Genomic DNA, 16858 nt, shown 5'->3' on the forward strand with positions numbered 1-16858 from the left:
ATAGGCTCTATTTCCTGTATAAACAGTCCCTATTTTGAAATAACTGTTCTGAAATAGTCTCTGTTCCTCATGGAATGAGGTTTATCTATTTCAAAATAAGCCACCACTATTTCAAAATTATTTCCAAAAAGCAGTTGCATTGTGTAGATGCTAGCAAAGTTATTTCAGAATAACAGCTGTGTAGACCTACCCAAGTCTGAAATCTGAGCCTAAGTTTGGTGTGATGTATAGAAATATAAAAAGTATGAATTAATGTTGTCTGTGTTAATATTAACGTGCTTATACTTTCACTTGAATTTATATCAGACCAAGGGAATCTAAACGTAATGAAGAAAAATTAAATTAAATTACAGACTCAGATCAAATAATGGTTTGTTTTTTTCAGGGAAAAAAATAAATTCTGTCTTTCACAAGAATTCAAACTTGGTGAACACAACATTAATTTAGAGTTGGCCTACACTTAAGAAGCTAAGGTTGAGATAACTGTCATGTTCTGTGTGACCTAGTTAGATTGATCAAATTGCACTACAAATACCTCCAGGTCAATAGAAGAATTTTTCTATTGGCCTTGCTACCTCCTCTGGAATCAGAGGACTTACTAACAGTGATGGAAAAGCCCTTTCTGTTGATGTAGTATCTACAGCATAGGGCTACTGGTGACACAGTTGCAACCCAGCAGCTGTAGCACTTGTACTGTAGGCATACCCCATACTTAGGGCCCCATAGTAGAGAAACAATGCATGCCTTGGCCACCAGGTGCCAAAATCACTAAATGTGATGCCTTTGCAGGTAAGTTGTGGGATCTCTTACACGGAACGTGTATTTTAAATGGCTTACATCACAGCATTCTGAGTTCATGTGGACTTGCCACTGCAGAGGAAACCAAGTCCTAGATTATGCTGTAGGCATCAATCTAATCTCTTTCTAAATATAGCCCTCTGCATTAAATATGACAGCTATCGAATTTCTGTCTGTCTAGATAGATTGATAGACACCTGTGAGCTTGATTTTCCTCTGCATTAAGAGCTAATGGCATAAAGGAGTCTTGAACGTCGGTCAGGCACATTTCCACCAAGACCCTTTTACACTGCCAGAGGGTGTGAAGGGTCTTTAATGTAACTGTCATGGGATTGGTATGCCCATCCCCCACTCTGTTTAGTGGTCTGGGTCTTTGCCAACAGTCCTGACTACCCAGGCACATCTGGCTAAGCAGTTACTAGCAATTCCCTCCCTGCCCAGGGCAGCACAGTCTAGCAGCCAAAGTCAGTGACACAGGAGATGGTGGTGGGGTAGATGGACCCAGCCCCGCCCTCTCCACCAGGTCCCAATCCAGGGATCTCACTGGAACACACCATGTTCTTTTGTCTAAAGCTACTATTCTCCACAAAATTCCCCTGGGTTTTAATTCCTACCTGACACTCTAGTGCTGTACTAGCCGTATCGTCTCTCCTGGCAGTGTCCCAGGTTGTAGCATCTGTGTCAGCTTCCCTCTGTCTGGTGTTGGCACCCTGGTGTATCAGCAGTTCCTCCTCAGGAGCAGCTGCAGGCCTTTCTTCTCCATCACTGGCCTGCCCAGACTGAACTGGTCTACAGGCCTTTGTACTTGGCCTCCAGTTGCAGCATGCTCAGCAGAGCTAAGGGCGCAGGTTTTGCTCACTAGGTGAACATGGTTAACCCTTGGAGTTGTCCCAGTGTGGGACTGGTATGCCGTATCAGAGTAACTAAGAACTCGGAGGGTAAACCTATGCACACACACAGGCTACATCTACACTACAGCGATCTGTCAACAGAAGTTATTGTCGAAAGACATCTTCTGACAAAACTTCTGTCAACAGATCACATCCACACCCAAAAGCTGGGTGAAAAAGCGATCCACTCTGTTGACAGAGAGCCGTCAGACTGCCTGGCTGCTCTCTAGACAGAATGGCCAACCAAAAGCTCAGCAAACAGGGCTGCCTGGTGAACCGGAAGCCCTGTCTGTCGACAGAGAGGACCCTGGAGCATCCACATGGCTTTTTGTCGACAGGTGTTATGCCTTATGGGGGACAGACAGAAGGCTGTCGACGAAAGTGCCGAGTTGTGTAGTATGTCAACAGAAGGCCTTTTGTGTGTGGACATGTTGCAGGTTTTGTCAACAAAACCCTCTAGTGTAGACATAGCCAGAGAGAATATGGTGTGTGCTTACTTGTGGGTTTGTACGTTTCTATAAGGGAATTAATTGTTAAAAATATAATACATATTTATATATAAATATAATAAATCAAAATGGGTAGCAATCATTCTCTCTTCTCTTATATTTTTACATTATATATTATGCCTTTAGTATTACTCCAGTTGTTTCAGCAGCATAGTCTTGAGTGGTCTTAGTGCCTTCAACCCTGCAGAGTCCTTTAATGGTGCAGAGCTTTAAAACAATTATTAAAGCTTTCGGGTTTTTCTTTTTTTTAAATACACCTCAAACAACACCAAAGGCGCACAGCCAGGCTGTGCTGATTGCACCTTTCAAAAAGGATTTTCAATAGTTCAGAGTCGCTTCTTCCCTTGCCTATCAGCAAAAGGAAAAAGAACATGGCTACAATATCAATATCAATTGTAGCCGTGTTCTTTTTCCTTTTGCTGGAAGGCAAGGGAAGAAGTGACTCTGAACTATTGAAAATCCTTTTTGAAAGGTGCAATCAGCACAGCCTGGCTGTGCGCCTTTGGTGTTGTTTGAGGTGTATTTAAAAAAAAAACCCAAAAGCTTTAATTGTTTGTTATTGGCTTATGATTTATTAAACCCCAACAATGTGCTCGGTGCTGTACAAGGCATAGAAATAAAGATGGTCCTTCCTGAGAGAGTTTAAAATTTAGGGCTCTGATTCAGTAAAGTAGGTAAGAGCCTGCTTATGTCCATCCCTTTTCATGAAAGCAGTTAATTCCCATTGAGTGAAAGGCAGACATAGCGAAAACTTGCACCTTGAGTGACCCAAGGAAGGTGATAATTTCGAATTGTGTTTTGTTGCTTTTACGTTGTATCTTCTCATCTTCCCTGATCTCATGCCTCTCTCTTCACTGTTGGGTTGGGATACTGAAAGCATTTGATACAATTTAGAGCTTGTAGGTGTCACTGCAAGAGTCACATATTGATATTTCCACTGTTTAGCAGTAAACCCTCTATTTATCAACTAATGGGGGGAGCGGTGTCTGTTCATCTCAAAAGTCCGTGAAATCCAAGAGTTTATTACCCACCCACCCCCACTAGACTCCTCCAGTCTCAGTCCCCTTCCCCCACCAAAAAAAGTCCAGGGACTCACCAGACTACAGCCACTGGAGCCGGAACTGCCGGAGCCTGCCACGCAACTGGCGCTACCAGACTGTGGCTGGGACCTCGCTGCGCATGGCTGGAGGAACCTTGCCACGCTGCTGTAGGCACCCCTTTGCACACGGCTGGAGGGACCTTGCCACGCTGCTGTAGGCACCCCTTTGCACACAGCTGGAGGGACCTTGCCACTTGGCTGGAGGAGCCACCACTGTCGCTGGACCTGCCACGTGCTCCTCCCACGGGGGGTGGGGGGGCGTATGTGAGTGCCATGTGCCTGCTCCACCCCAGTGAGAAGAGCGCATGGCAGCTCTGGTGGAGGAGGCGACGTCTCCTCCTGGGGCAGCGGTAAGTCCCTTCACTTTTTGGAGGGGGACTGGAGAGCGGGGTAGGATTTTATGGATCCCAGTGGACTTCGGGAACAATGAGGTTGTCCGTTGTTCCCAAAGTCTACTAAATCGGGGTCTGTAATGTCGAGGACTTACTGCACTGTTTTATTTTCAGGACTTGAATTGCCAGGTCAACAAAATATCAAATAATTCTGAGCCTCTCCCCTCCTTATTCCCACCACTGGAGTTTGTGGGTGTCAAGCAGGTTAGTTAGAGAGAAGAAGCAGGTGTGAGGAGGGATTTTCAACAGTGCTGATTAGCCTAACTCTGCTTTCATTGCTGTGGGTGGGAGCACATTTGTTTCAGTGGGAGCAATGTGAGGCTAATGCAGAGCACTTTTGAAAATCTCACACATGCTGCCCTCCAGAGCTCCAGTGAGGGTTGCACGGCATGAATGTTGAGTCAGGTTTGAAGAGGCTACAACATTCACTCCACACTGCACCTTGCTACTTGTGCTATCACTTCCTGGTGAGGGAGCAAAGCAATGACCCAGTCACCTCCCCAGACAGTGGCCTTACGTAGCCTTTGAACCGAGTGGGCAGCAAAGGGAACACCATGTCGATCCTTAGCATGGGTGCCTACATTTCCTCTCTTGTACACGTGCTTAAACGGTCACAATCTTGCTTTGGCAATCTGCCCCTAGTTTAAGCCTTCTTGGAGGTAGATCAGGCCTTTGCTCATGCTTCATCCTGTTCTACAGGCATTAATGTACAGAACAGAGTAATTTGTTAAACACTTAAATATGTTTCACGTCTTTTTTTTAAAGATTTTTCTCAGGTTTATACTTTCCTAAGTTTTCACATAATTCAGTATCTGAATTAAACTATATCTTTCTTCTGAGATGTGTTTTTCCTAAATGAGCATGCTGTCGTTTGGCCTAAAGGTAGCTGCTGTTGTAATAATCCCAGAAACAGTCCATGTCCTATCACAACAGATGCTTCCCCTTGTCACTTTGCAGGGTTTAAATGAGACTCCCACTCATTTGTTTCAGTTCTAATGAATAATAGCTTCCTTCCCAAACCTCAATAAAAGTGAATTAATTTCTCTGTACTTAATCTGTTAGCACTCTGTATTATTTTACAAAGCTGTATGAACATTAGTACCTCACAATTATGATGTAATAAAATCTAAATGTTGCTGAGAAGCTTATTTGGCAAATATTAACAATAGATATAATTTTAATGGATTGCGGGGAGGGGTTTGCAGGAGGCGTCTTAATTACCTTAGTTGTTATCTACTATATTTTCAGCATACAGTAATCCCTCGAAATGCATGATTTTGAGTTGCGCTTAAAACGCATTAATGCAAGTTAAGCAGAACTTAAATTCCTGCTTCCTCTGGTCCTGGCTCAAGCTTCCCCACCCCCATGCAGCCCTTGGTTCAAACCCCGTGAGTGACTCCAGCTCAACACAGCCCCCCCCACACACACACCCAGCTCTGCCTCACCACCCTGCCCGGCTCTGGCTCCCCGACTCGCACAGCCCCAGCTCACTACCCCCTGCCCTCCCTGCAGCCCTAACCCACCCCAGGCTTAACCTCCTCTGCCTGCTTCCATGGCCTTAACCCTCCCCAGCTGGCCCTCCACCCTATGACTTACCTTTCAAAAGGAGCTCCTGCTGCTTTTCTGACCACAGAATGTGTGTTTCGCTGGGGAAAAAAGCCTCCCCCGTGACTTGTGCAAAATTTGAGTTATGCAAGGGTGTGTGGGAATGGAACCCTCGCACAACTGGAGGGACTACTGTATCCATGTGACATAGGATTATGCTCAGTCCTAGGAACTCCTCCATGTGCAACTACCAACCAGTTCATATGAAAATCAATATCAGGGGGAATTTTTTTTAAAGCAGTGAAATTCCTGGCACTAGATACAAGTCTACAAATGCTATTTATGTATAGCTTTAAAGAGAAGTGTATGAATTCAGCTTGGTTTTCAGATCACTTACACACCTAATTTGCCTGGTCAGTTACCCTCCTTGTGCATACTGATCAGCTTTTTTCATGAGAAATTATCTAAATAGACATTTGAATCTGCTATTTTTCATCACTAGAGTTCATTTTCATATTTTTTTCATTCTTGATCATTTTAAAATTCTACACCTAACTGTTTAGATTATTGGCAACCAGAGAGAGAGAGGTGTTTGTGTGTGGTATTTTATCATTTACTGCAGTGCTATAGTTAACTTAATCCCCTTAAAATAATATGGCAGGGCCTTGCAAATTAATACTTTAGTAACCTGCTCACTTCACAGTTCATATATAAAAAACCGAGGGGTTCTTGCCCTGCTATTCTGCCAACACTTAATAACCAAAATCTCTAGTGAGATCTTACTGAAAAAAAAACATATGCAAGTTATCAGAAATAAATAAATAGAAGTTGTAATTGTGGTATTAGTGAATAGAAGCATTTTGTGATGCAGAATTCTAATTAATTTTTCATGCTTGTCCACAGAGAGCCTGATTCAAAGCCCTGTACATCAATAAAGCTGTTTGTTTGTATTAACTTCATTGAGCATTGGATTGGGTCCTTACTGATAGAGCCCTGCGTGGATGCAAAATTTGTATCCACATCCATATCTACAAAAATGAGCCACAGATATCCACATCCATATTTGCAAATGTGGATACCCAAGATATAAAGTAGATATCTGTGAATTTGCAGGGCTGTACTTACTTGATAATTCATAAACTGCAAGTTAGTTGGGGTCTTCAGTAGTTAATGCAGACTTTCAGACAGGGTAAGTTATCAAGATTTAAGCAGGGTTGGGTATGACTCCACAGAATGGAGTCACAGATGTTTATTAGAGTGAAATTTGATTCACACATATTCATTGCCATTTTATATTAACTGTTCACAACAATCAAGCATTGTGACTAGGATTTTCAGACACCTCAAAAGAAGATGGATACCCAGTGGGAAATGGCATCCAACTCCTTTGAGCTTTTTAAAACAAAAATCTTACACTATAGCTTTCTTGGGGGCTGGTAGTCATGGACATTGAATTCTATGGAGAATTCTCTGCGGTATTTAGAGAGTTCCACCACTGCCATTTGCAGGTAGAAGAGACACCTTCATATTTTCTTTGTGCAGGGTGATTTCTATATTAATTTAAAGTGAGCATCTCTTCTCTAACAGAATGAAGTTCCTGAAGCGAAGAAAGAGGAATGTTTGCTAGATCTGGACTTTGACCCTTTCAAGCCAGAAGTGGTATCAACAGGAATTACCCATTCGCCCATATCTCAGGTATGTCTTTGCTAGAGGTATACTATGCAGAAATAGAGCCTGCTGAATTTTGCTTGTGAATTAATGAATGATGGATTTGCAATTTCTGAAGAACTTGATTTCCATCTTCCTAGTTCAGCAATACAGTACAACCTGATGATAGAGTAGGGGAGGAGTGAGAAATGTCAGGCTAATATAAGATTATTGTCTAATAAAGCAGTCACCTGTAATTAGGCTTTGACTTTTGCATTGTACCTTTTCTCAAGCCATAGAATAATGCAGAAAAATATTGTAACCTGCTCACTCCTCCTCTGCTGACAGAGTCCCTTTGTTTTTAGTCCAGCACTGACTCTCTGTAGCTCAAGAAACACAGTCTTACAGGGTCAGCATGCTATAACTTTGCTGCGACGGAATCTTTTGACTAAGTACTGAATTTGACCTGACTGGCTTTCTTTTTCATAAATCTGTTTTAGTTAGGACTATAAGAAAAGGAAGGGGAAATGGTCCTGCATGATTTCTGGAGGGATATTATAGAGAAGAATGATTCTGTACTATCCAACAATCTATGCCATGTTGATGGAAGGTAGCTTCCCTTAGCAGAATTATGGGTAATATAGGAGTTGCTTGCTTTCTGCTGGCTTGACCAATTGAAGCTTCAGTGTTAAGGTCCGGTGTATACTGGTACTAACGTAGAGTATTTTCTGAATACACAAGGTGACAGGAGTTTCTCTGGCCGGCATGGGCTAGTCTTTTGTACAGCAGGCAGAGGAAACCTTTTTAACATTCTGCTAACAAATAACAATGCACATGTGTTCTAGTGTGAATCTGGCCTGACATAGTTTGAACTGTAATATATATAGAGAGAGTTTAAATCAACTATCTAGAAGCTCAGTGATGATAGAGGAGTGACAGAACAAGAAGCCAGCTGCTTGAGACAATCCAGGTTCTCTGCTGATCTTTCTCTCTCTGAATTAATTTATTTGGTGAGAATGCCTGGTTGTGTACTAGATCTGTAATTATTTCCAACGACAGACATGGGAACAGACAAACATCACAATACCAGCATTCCAAACTCCAAGCCAGATTTCTCAGAGAATTTTTTCCAACTGTTTGCAGAACATTTAATTTTTGTGGAGGTTTTTCGTGTCCTCCTCCTTATTTAATTCTCCTCCCTGTAAAAAACAGAATCCTTGGATTTATGCCTGGGTGTTGACAGAAAATTCTGGCTTTGACTCTGCTGCCTCTGTGCTTGCAGCTCCCCACTTAATAACCCTGAACACAATTAGAGAAATGGGAGAATTAAATGCAAAACATGAAACTTCCATAAAAGAGTATATGAGCTTGGGTAGCATAATGTAGGTTTTATTTTTGTAGTGGGTAGAAATATCTGCCAGATTAAACATAGAGAACTCTTAAACAGAGACTGTGCATATTTGTCTATGCATTTCCAATGAGGTGCATAGGAGGCATTCGCTAACCACTTCCCCTCCGCCCACCCTCCCGCAGAAACGTGCAGAAAGGGCTTATCTTTGTGTGGGTGAGACACAGCTCTGTGCCTTCTTTACTGGGGGAGGGGATATCCTTGAGGACTACAATCCACTATTCTGACTGGATGTGACTGGGCCATTTGCAGTGAAAGTCTAGTCAGGGTGAAATCTGTGATCTCTGTGTTTGGAGATCCCTGTAATACCACTAGGGAAGGGCTGGTGAGGAGGGAGGTGGCAAACAGGTTAAATATGGAGTCCCAGAGTCCCAACATTAAGTGTATTTTCTGAGTTGATCTTACGCCAGCTTCTTCTTTGCTAGATCAGGCCCCCTCAACATGCAATAAAATCTCCAGGCCCGGTGTGGACAGAGGGGACTCAGGTTAGAGCTCTGGGCATAGGCATAGTTTGACATCTGTTTGGAGGTATCTGGGGCCCGTGGCAATTGAGCCATCTCTGTATGGTGGAGTCTGGGGAGGGAGCGCCACTTCCACCCCCGACTCACCTCAGCCAGCCCCTCAGCCTGTTTGTATTGAGGACGGGTGTGAAAACAAACATATAAAGGCAGGTGGGTGGTTAGTGCCACATGTTTGAAAACAGTTTCAGATTCAGGGAGGAGGTAGGTATGGACTGTGTGCAGATGTGGGGCAGCTAGGGGCTGTGTATGAGCTTAGGGGATAGCTCAGGGTACAGGTAAGGAACGTAGCTCAGGGGGTAGGCAGAGAGGTACTAGGGGCTGTGTGCTGAAAGGGACCAGCTCAAAGTGCAGGGTGGAAGGTAGCTGGGGCTGTGTGCTGGGAGGGAGTAGCTTAGGGTACAGGGAGGGGGCAAGAGGGGCTGTGTGTGGGCAGGGGGGTAGCTTAAAATGCAGCGAGGGAACAGCCCAGTGTATAGGGAGAGGGATAATAGGTGTTGTGCACAGGCAGAGGTAGCTCAGGGGGCAGAGAGGATGTAGCACAGAGTGTAGAGACAGAGGTGCTAGGAGCTGTGTCCTAGGAAAGCTCCCCTGGCATCCCATTCCTGGAGGGGTCTGACAGCCTCAGACCCAGGTCTCCCCACCCAAGCAGCTCTTACAAGCTGCTTATACTGAAGCGAAGGGGGCTCGGAACTGAGGAGCACCTACAACCTGGGGCACCAACAGGAGAGGAGGGGAGGGCACTGCCTGGATCTGGCTTCGCACCTCCGTGCTGGCCAAGGGACAGAGAGAGGCGATGGAGGGGTGGGGAGAGGAGGTGGAGTGTGGAGCTGCCCCGGGGACTGCCATGCTCTTGTGCTGCAGTTTGAGGGTGGGGGGGATGCCCTCCATGTCCCCCACTCTGTCCATGGTATTTGGGCTTCTGCCCCACCGGGAGCAGCAGGGCTCCAGCTTTAGGTATGCAGGGGTTCCTGGGTGGGTGCCAGGGTTCAGGGATTCAGCCCTGCACCTCCCGACTTCAGCCCCACACCCTTCAACCTCAGCCTTGTGCGGAGATGCCAGGGATCAGACCTTCAACCACGCACTTCCAGCCCGGGGGAGGGGGGGGCGGGGGTGCTAGGGCCTGGGCTCTGGGTTTCAGCCGGGGGAGCCTGTGGCTCCACTGAAGAGGCTCACAGACCTCCAGGGGGTTGTGAACCCCTGGTTGAGAACCGCTGTGCTAGCGCACAGGGAGGTGTCATGATTCTTTTTCCTCTCAAGAAACTGCACCAAGGCTGTGTACTAAAAATAAGCATAGTCTTCTGTGAGGTGGCTGCCAAGTGCCTTCCTGATTTGCCATTTAATTCTCCCACCACTTTCCCTCAGCTGCAAACAGACCCTGAAAAGTGCCCGTCAGCTCTCCTCCCTCCCCCAGCCAACTTTCCATCTCTGTAACCTTCATTCTAGGAATGCCTGGGACTATTCCTCATCTGACTATCCCAGTCTGCTGGGAGTAACTTCCTGTCCTCCCAACACAACCACAGACCACATTCTGTGTTCTGTCCCCTCTCTCTCCAGTAATTATCACACCTGCACCCCGAGGACCTGGTCTCAATCACCCGCAGTTACCAAGCTCACCCAGATAAACATTGAGAAGTCCTGTGGCACCTTGTAGACTAACATTTTTGAACATAAGTTTTTGTGGGCAAAGACGTGCTTTGTCAGATGCATTGGAATGGAGAAAGGCCTCTGGAATCTCCATTCCAGTGCATCTGACGAAGTGGGTCTTTGCCCATGATAGCTTATGCTCAAAAATATCTGAGAGTCTATAAGGTGCCACAGGACTTCTTCTTGTTTTTGTGGATAGAGACTAACATGGCTACTCCTGTAACACAGATAAACATTCTGACCTTCATCTGTGAGTCAGAGCATGCAGACGTGCCCCACTTCCCATCTGTCCTATCTCTATACTGCCCACAGCTGCCTGATTTTAACATCTTAAACCCACCTTTTCCCCAGAGGTCACCTGTATGGAAATTAAATTATGTCCCTTAGGGTTAATGGTACTTTAAATTCTTTTGAATCTTGTCATTTTGCACCAGAAAAGTCAAGTTAGTGCTCTTTGAGTGTGTTTAGAGACATTTCTGGCAGCCTAAGAAAAACCAACACTGTGGAACTTAATTTGAGGTCTGCTTTTTCAAAGTAGTAGAATAGGGAGAAATAGTTCTGATGACATGCCAGAGTTGTGTTGCCTTCGCTCTAGGGAGTTTTATGGATTGGGGAAGATTGCTACGTTGTAGAGGAGGAGAGATAAAGGGAGGCAAAAAAAAAAAAAATCCCTAACACCACTTTCATCCAGTAACAATAAAAACACACTTTAAAATAGGATTTCTAATGGAAATACTAGCAGAGCTTTAATTGTGGTACTAAAGTCAGACACCAACATGGGAGGCAACCCTCTAACTTTGACTTTACAATTACTTCTCATTCAGATATGTAGTACCACTAAACTCAGTGGGACTTTCAGTGTGAATATGTACAATCCTTTCCTTGAGCAACAGTTGCAGAACTGGGTCCATAATTTTTCTGGAAAGTACAGCCATTTAGCTAATAGACTATTATGATGTAGGCAGATAAATAAAAGAAACATTGATCTGGGAATAAACTTAATTGAGAATTGGATGATGATATTCATCCACAGTAAATCTGGATATTGAAGTAATTGTTTTGATTTATAAAAAAGGGCTCTGTAGCCATGAAAAATTGAAGTAGTTTATTACATAAGCAGCCTTGCTTCAGGCCTTTGCAAAATTTAGAGTGCAGGCATTTGGCAAGACAGGAAGGCAAATGCAATATGCTCCATCCTTGAAATTAGGCAAATATTTAGCAGCCGTTCTCAAAATTTGTTTTTTTTTAGCTGTGTTTTTATTTTGGAACAATTTTGGAGCATTAGTTTTATTTGTTATAAAATGTGTCAGACACCCTTTGAGACCAGTGAAGACCCTCTGATATGGGGGAATTGATATGGGGGGAATGTTAATGTCGAGACTAAACTTAGCTTCTATTTATCCATCAATCTGTCTGTCAATCTCTGGCCCTTTTGCCTATGGTGAGAATTCTGGGAATTTAAACCAATGCAAATCAGTTGTGAGGGTTTGAAATTTGTCTGTTGATTTCACCTAGTGGGTAATTTTTTTCTGGATCTCTACAACAGATACACACAATTATCCTTTGATGTCTGAGGGACATGATGTCTGAGGGAGTCATGTCCACATGTTCCTTGATTTTTTGAAGCCCACTGCTTCTCCGTGCTACCGGCTTTGCTTTTAACCTGGCTGGCCCTGTTATTGCCATCTTGGCTGGGCTGCCAATTCCACCTCTGGTCCTGCCCACGCTGCTACCAGCCCCAGTGCCAGCCCCACCCCCATGGATGCCAGCTCTGGTCCTGGCCCCATGAACACTGGGCTGCCGGACACCAGCCCTGGCCCCATGGATGCCTGCTCTGGCTCTGGCCTGGGTCCCAAAGATGCTGGCTCCAGCTGAACTGCCAGATGTTGGCTTCGGCCCTGGCCCTGGCCAGGCTGCTGGGCCCATGGATACCACCTCTGACCTTGGCCGGGCTGCCAGATGCCAGCCCCATGGACACTGGCCCCACCTGGCTCCTGGCTCAGTAGGGTCACTGGTCCCCATGCCTCCAGGCTCCTGGCAGGCAGGGCTCCCTGGGCTCCCAGGACCTGGAACATCCGTGGTCCTGCATGAATATCCTCAGTGCTCCTGCAGCCCATGGATGTTGCCAGACTAGAGAGTCCCAGATTTGGCAGGTGCAACCTGTAGTTCTCTCTGTGGCATTGTTTAAGGCATAATCTTTTTGTGTTTGTTTCTGCATTTGTAAAACAAAACAATACTTCTCTACCTTGCACAGAGATTGTGACAAGAACCTCCAGTGACTGGAAAGCCAGATCTCTGTTTTCTTATGAGCAATTGTCTCTTGCAAAACTCGGGTATCTATTGGTGACTGTCACAAAACAAAAAAGCAGTGCTGTCGCACTAACAAAATAACTTATTATTAGGTGGTGCGCTTTCGTGGGACAGACCCATAAAATGACTAGGTTGATGATCCAAACAGCTTACCTCCATGTCCCTAGTAATAGGGGGCTAGGGAGCCCTGAACACAACAATGGCCACACTGGGTCAGACCAAAGGTCCATCCAGTCCAGTATCCTGTCTCCTCACATTGGTTAACGTTCCGAAGGAGTGAACAGAACTGGAAATCAGCAAGTGATCCCTCTCCGGTCATCCACTCCCAGATTCTGGCAGACAGAGGCTGGGAACACTTAGAGCATAGTGTTGCATCCCTGCCCATCCTGGCTAATAGCCTTTGGTGGATCAATCTTCCCTACCTGAAGTTCTCCATGCATGCTGGTCAGATGCAACGTGGTGTGGCCTCACTGGGCACGTACAGTTTTTCTGCAGTTGAAACTATCACAACCCTACCTTTGCCCTGAACCAGCCTCAAAAATATACCACGTCTGTGCTTTAGTATAGTTACAGCACTACATAAATAAATTCTAACACATAGCGTACAAACAGTATTTTCAACCATCTCTTTTTCCCCCTTTTCCAGACATTGCCCTGGGATTTATGGACGGTAAGAATGATATTTGTTACTGTATATTGGGATACTTCTGTGCCTCTGATCCTCGAGCACTTCAGAGGATCTGTAATCATTTTCACATAAGACGAGATGAAACATTTACAGAGAATGCCAAAATATTTTACAGTATGTGAAGCCCACCTAAAACCCTTAAAAAGGAATAGAAAAAAATGTATTTTTAATTTGGACAAGAAAAAACAAACAGCTTTAGTCATTTAGCCTAATCAGATCTGCTATTTATGGTATTTTTGACTTTAAAATTGCTGTGCTGGTGAGTCAAGGACTGATAAAGCCATTTTTACCAAGCTAATTTAAAGTTATTTATTTTGCTTATTAGTGCAAATAACAAATTGCCCAATATTAGAAGAGTTTATGACCATTATTGTTTAGCTCATAAATACTCAACAAATCCTATTTTAATAATAGACCTTTCTGCCATTGAGTCATCCACCACTTCACTCCCAAGAGCCGTTGCTCATCCCATCACAACTACTGTATAAGGCCATCAGGGAGTGTTATATGGATGTCCCCTTGAAGATGTACACAGATGGTTTCTGATATGCATAAGAAAGGTTTGGCTGTTCTTGATTGACAGCCAAAATGAGATATACCTATCTCAATACCTACATGTGTACAGCAAAATTCAGGGACAGAGAGAGAACTGGACTTTAAATACAGTAAATTTATAAGTAACGGTGGACATACCATCAGCTGCTCTCATTTAGAAAAGCAGTCACTGTTCTAGAAAATACAACTGCTCTTTCTCCAATCTCCTCCTGCTGAATCAGATATAATGATGTGCAGGACGAAGACAGCTTATTTTCATGAGCCTTCTTCCCACTTTGCCACTAAGTGTGGCTGGCTACACCTCTCGAGGAGCTCTAATCTGTGCCTTTGTGCAGACCTGAGTAGCTCAGTAATCTGTAGATCTTTTCCGTTGACTCAAGGCTTAAGTAGCAAAATTTTACTGCACAGTTGTGCAAACAGATAGCAAGTGTGATGCTTTTATAATGCTCATCTCTGTTTCTTAGGGAGGATTAAACAAAGTCCAGAAGAAAATTTGAGTTTTCATCTATACACATTAGTTAGAATTTAATTCTTTAGCTGTAATTTTAAAGCCAGTGTAAATATGAGAACAATTTGAGATCATAAAACTAAATGTATAGTAGATTTTTTATGTAAGCCTGCTGACCTCCCATTTTTCCTCTGTAGTTTTTCAGTATTTTTCTTTGCTGTAGCTAAATCCAATTCTCTCTGCTCCTGCAAAAACAAGTAATAAGCTTGACAAAGACATCACTATTGAACAGTTTCACAAGCTGCATTATATTGTGAGCTTTTGAGACTGGTTCATCTTTGCCCTCCTGTGTAGTCATTTGTACCAGTACAAAGTGATTGTATATAGCTAGGGTTTTAATTTGTCAGAATCTTACACCTGTATTTGGCACTGATGCAGATGTCTGTGTAAGGTGGATGGCAAGGGTGAATCAGACCTATATACCGTAAATCCACTGTTAGTGTTGTCTAAACGAACCTAATGTCAATGATAGCAGACCCATTTCTGATCTCTCTAGTATCCTGAGACCAGCCTAGCTGCAACAACACTGCCTAGACCAGGCCTATAAGCATTTGAATCAGTTTCCATCCTAGGCATGATCACACAGAACAAGCTTCCTTTTTGCTGGTGTTTCAATAAGATCCTTTATGACAAGCATAGGAATGACTTACCTGGAACAATGTTAGGGAACTATTTAATATACATCAAGCTACTTTTAGTGTGGATTAGCAGCTGGAAATATGGGCGAGAGCTACCATCATGGTGATCTGCCGACTTTGAGCAGCCTCTGCCATTCCATAACCACTGGTAATCCATGTGGCACTGATGAGAAACCACTAATTTAGATAAACCCTGGGGTTTACTATTACATTTGTTTATTTATATGGTTTTCTTCCAAACAGACAAGCAGTGAACTGGTGCAGCCGGTAAGTAAACCTCCCAAAATTCTCTTTTAGATTCATGATTTAATTAGTGTGGTATAATATGGTTCTCGCTTTCATCTTTAAATACCATGCTTTAGATTGCTGGCTACTTTCTACAAATAGTGCAAACCACGTAACTTTTCCTTGAGCTGTTTAATTTAGTCATTTTGCATTCTTTATCTTTAAGCTAAAATTACTATAGAAAAATGTGAATGTTGTGTTTTCTCACCAAGTCTGCCGTTATCTTTTTTCATCTTGTTCTTTCTTTGCTTTTCTGTCTGCTTAAAGCCTGATTCTTCAAAAAGTCTTTCCCTGTGTAACCTGGTCATGGAGGAAACCCCAAACAATGGGTCAACAGAAGATATTAACAGATCCCAGTCTGATCTAGGTTCACTCACTTGGGGCCTAGAATGTAGCACAGCCAGTGTCAGCCAGGAGATCACGGCAGGTGGTTCTTTGCCTGAGGCAGAGCAAACCCCAAGAGAATCCACTGGTACCTTGTCTGTTAGCATTTGGCCTGATATAGGGGAGCAGGAGGATCATGCACCAGGGTCCTCTTCTCTAGGTGAAAATCAGAGGACTTCACTGAAGCCACAGTCAGATGCTAGAAGTATCCCATGCACAGATTTGGAGACTCGTCAGCCTTTTGCGACCGAATCCAGTTGTGAGATGCCTGTTGTGGGAACTGATAGCTTATTGGATGAATCCCCATGTGATGTGGAAAAGGCAGAGGAGGAGAAGCAGAAAGAAGAAGAGTCTATTTGGGCAGGTGTGGAGCCATTTGAAAAGGTAGACACCAGAGCTGTTAACTTCAAGGAGATAAAACATACAAAGGAGTTTGAAGAGACAGATCATGAAAATAGAGAATATAGTGAGGTAGAACCTCTTAAGGGCTTAGCAAAACAGGACTATGACATTCTAGAAAACACTGAGATAGAAACTGTATGGGAGCCAGAACATAACAATAAACAAACTGAGACAACTCTTTACAATTTCCTTGAGGAAACTGACCTTGAAAGTAATGAGCAAATAAAATGTAAAGGGGTTAATATCATTCAAGAGGTAGATGGAGTTGGACCTGGAAGTTTGAGTGCAGGGTTGGAAGATGGGACCAACATAGTAGTGAACACATGTAAACATGTAGAACGTCCTGGTATTGAACTTGAGAATGTCTTAGCTATCTGGAACCATGCCCATGAAAGAGATGACTTAGACCATGCTAGCAGTGTTATTGGAGGGAGTACAGCCATGGAGTGCATAAATATTAGGGGACATATTGTCCTAGATGTTACAGACCATTCCAAAAAGGACACTGCAGATGTTGGAAAAGTTCTGTGTGACGCTGAATTGCTCAGTGCAGAAGAGTCTGTTAAAGAAACTGAAGACAATAGTTTCAGTGCCCTCCAAATTAATAGTGCTCCTGATGAATGTCAAACTGCCTT

At 43.8% G+C, this 16858-nt stretch overlaps 1 protein-coding gene across 3 annotated transcripts in view; it reads left to right on the plus strand.

Annotated features, from left to right (window-relative positions):
- AMPH (amphiphysin) overlaps window positions 1-16858 on the plus strand; it is a 175378-nt gene that overhangs the window by 125407 nt on the left and 33113 nt on the right. For 2 of the 3 annotated variants that reach the window (XM_074986047.1, XM_074986046.1), the window contains exons 12-14: window positions 6821-6928; window positions 13410-13433; window positions 15396-15419. In XM_074986047.1, the coding sequence (XP_074842148.1) occupies window positions 6821-6928; window positions 13410-13433; window positions 15396-15419 (156 nt within the window). Of the gene's footprint in view, window positions 1-6820; window positions 6929-13409; window positions 13434-15395; window positions 15420-15704; window positions 16206-16858 lie in introns of all 3 variants that reach the window. The other variant, XM_074986045.1, reaches the window with a different exon arrangement.

Source organism: Carettochelys insculpta, chromosome 2 (genome assembly GCF_033958435.1).
Source record: "Carettochelys insculpta isolate YL-2023 chromosome 2, ASM3395843v1, whole genome shotgun sequence".
Classification (NCBI taxonomy): Eukaryota; Metazoa; Chordata; order Testudines; family Carettochelyidae; genus Carettochelys; species Carettochelys insculpta.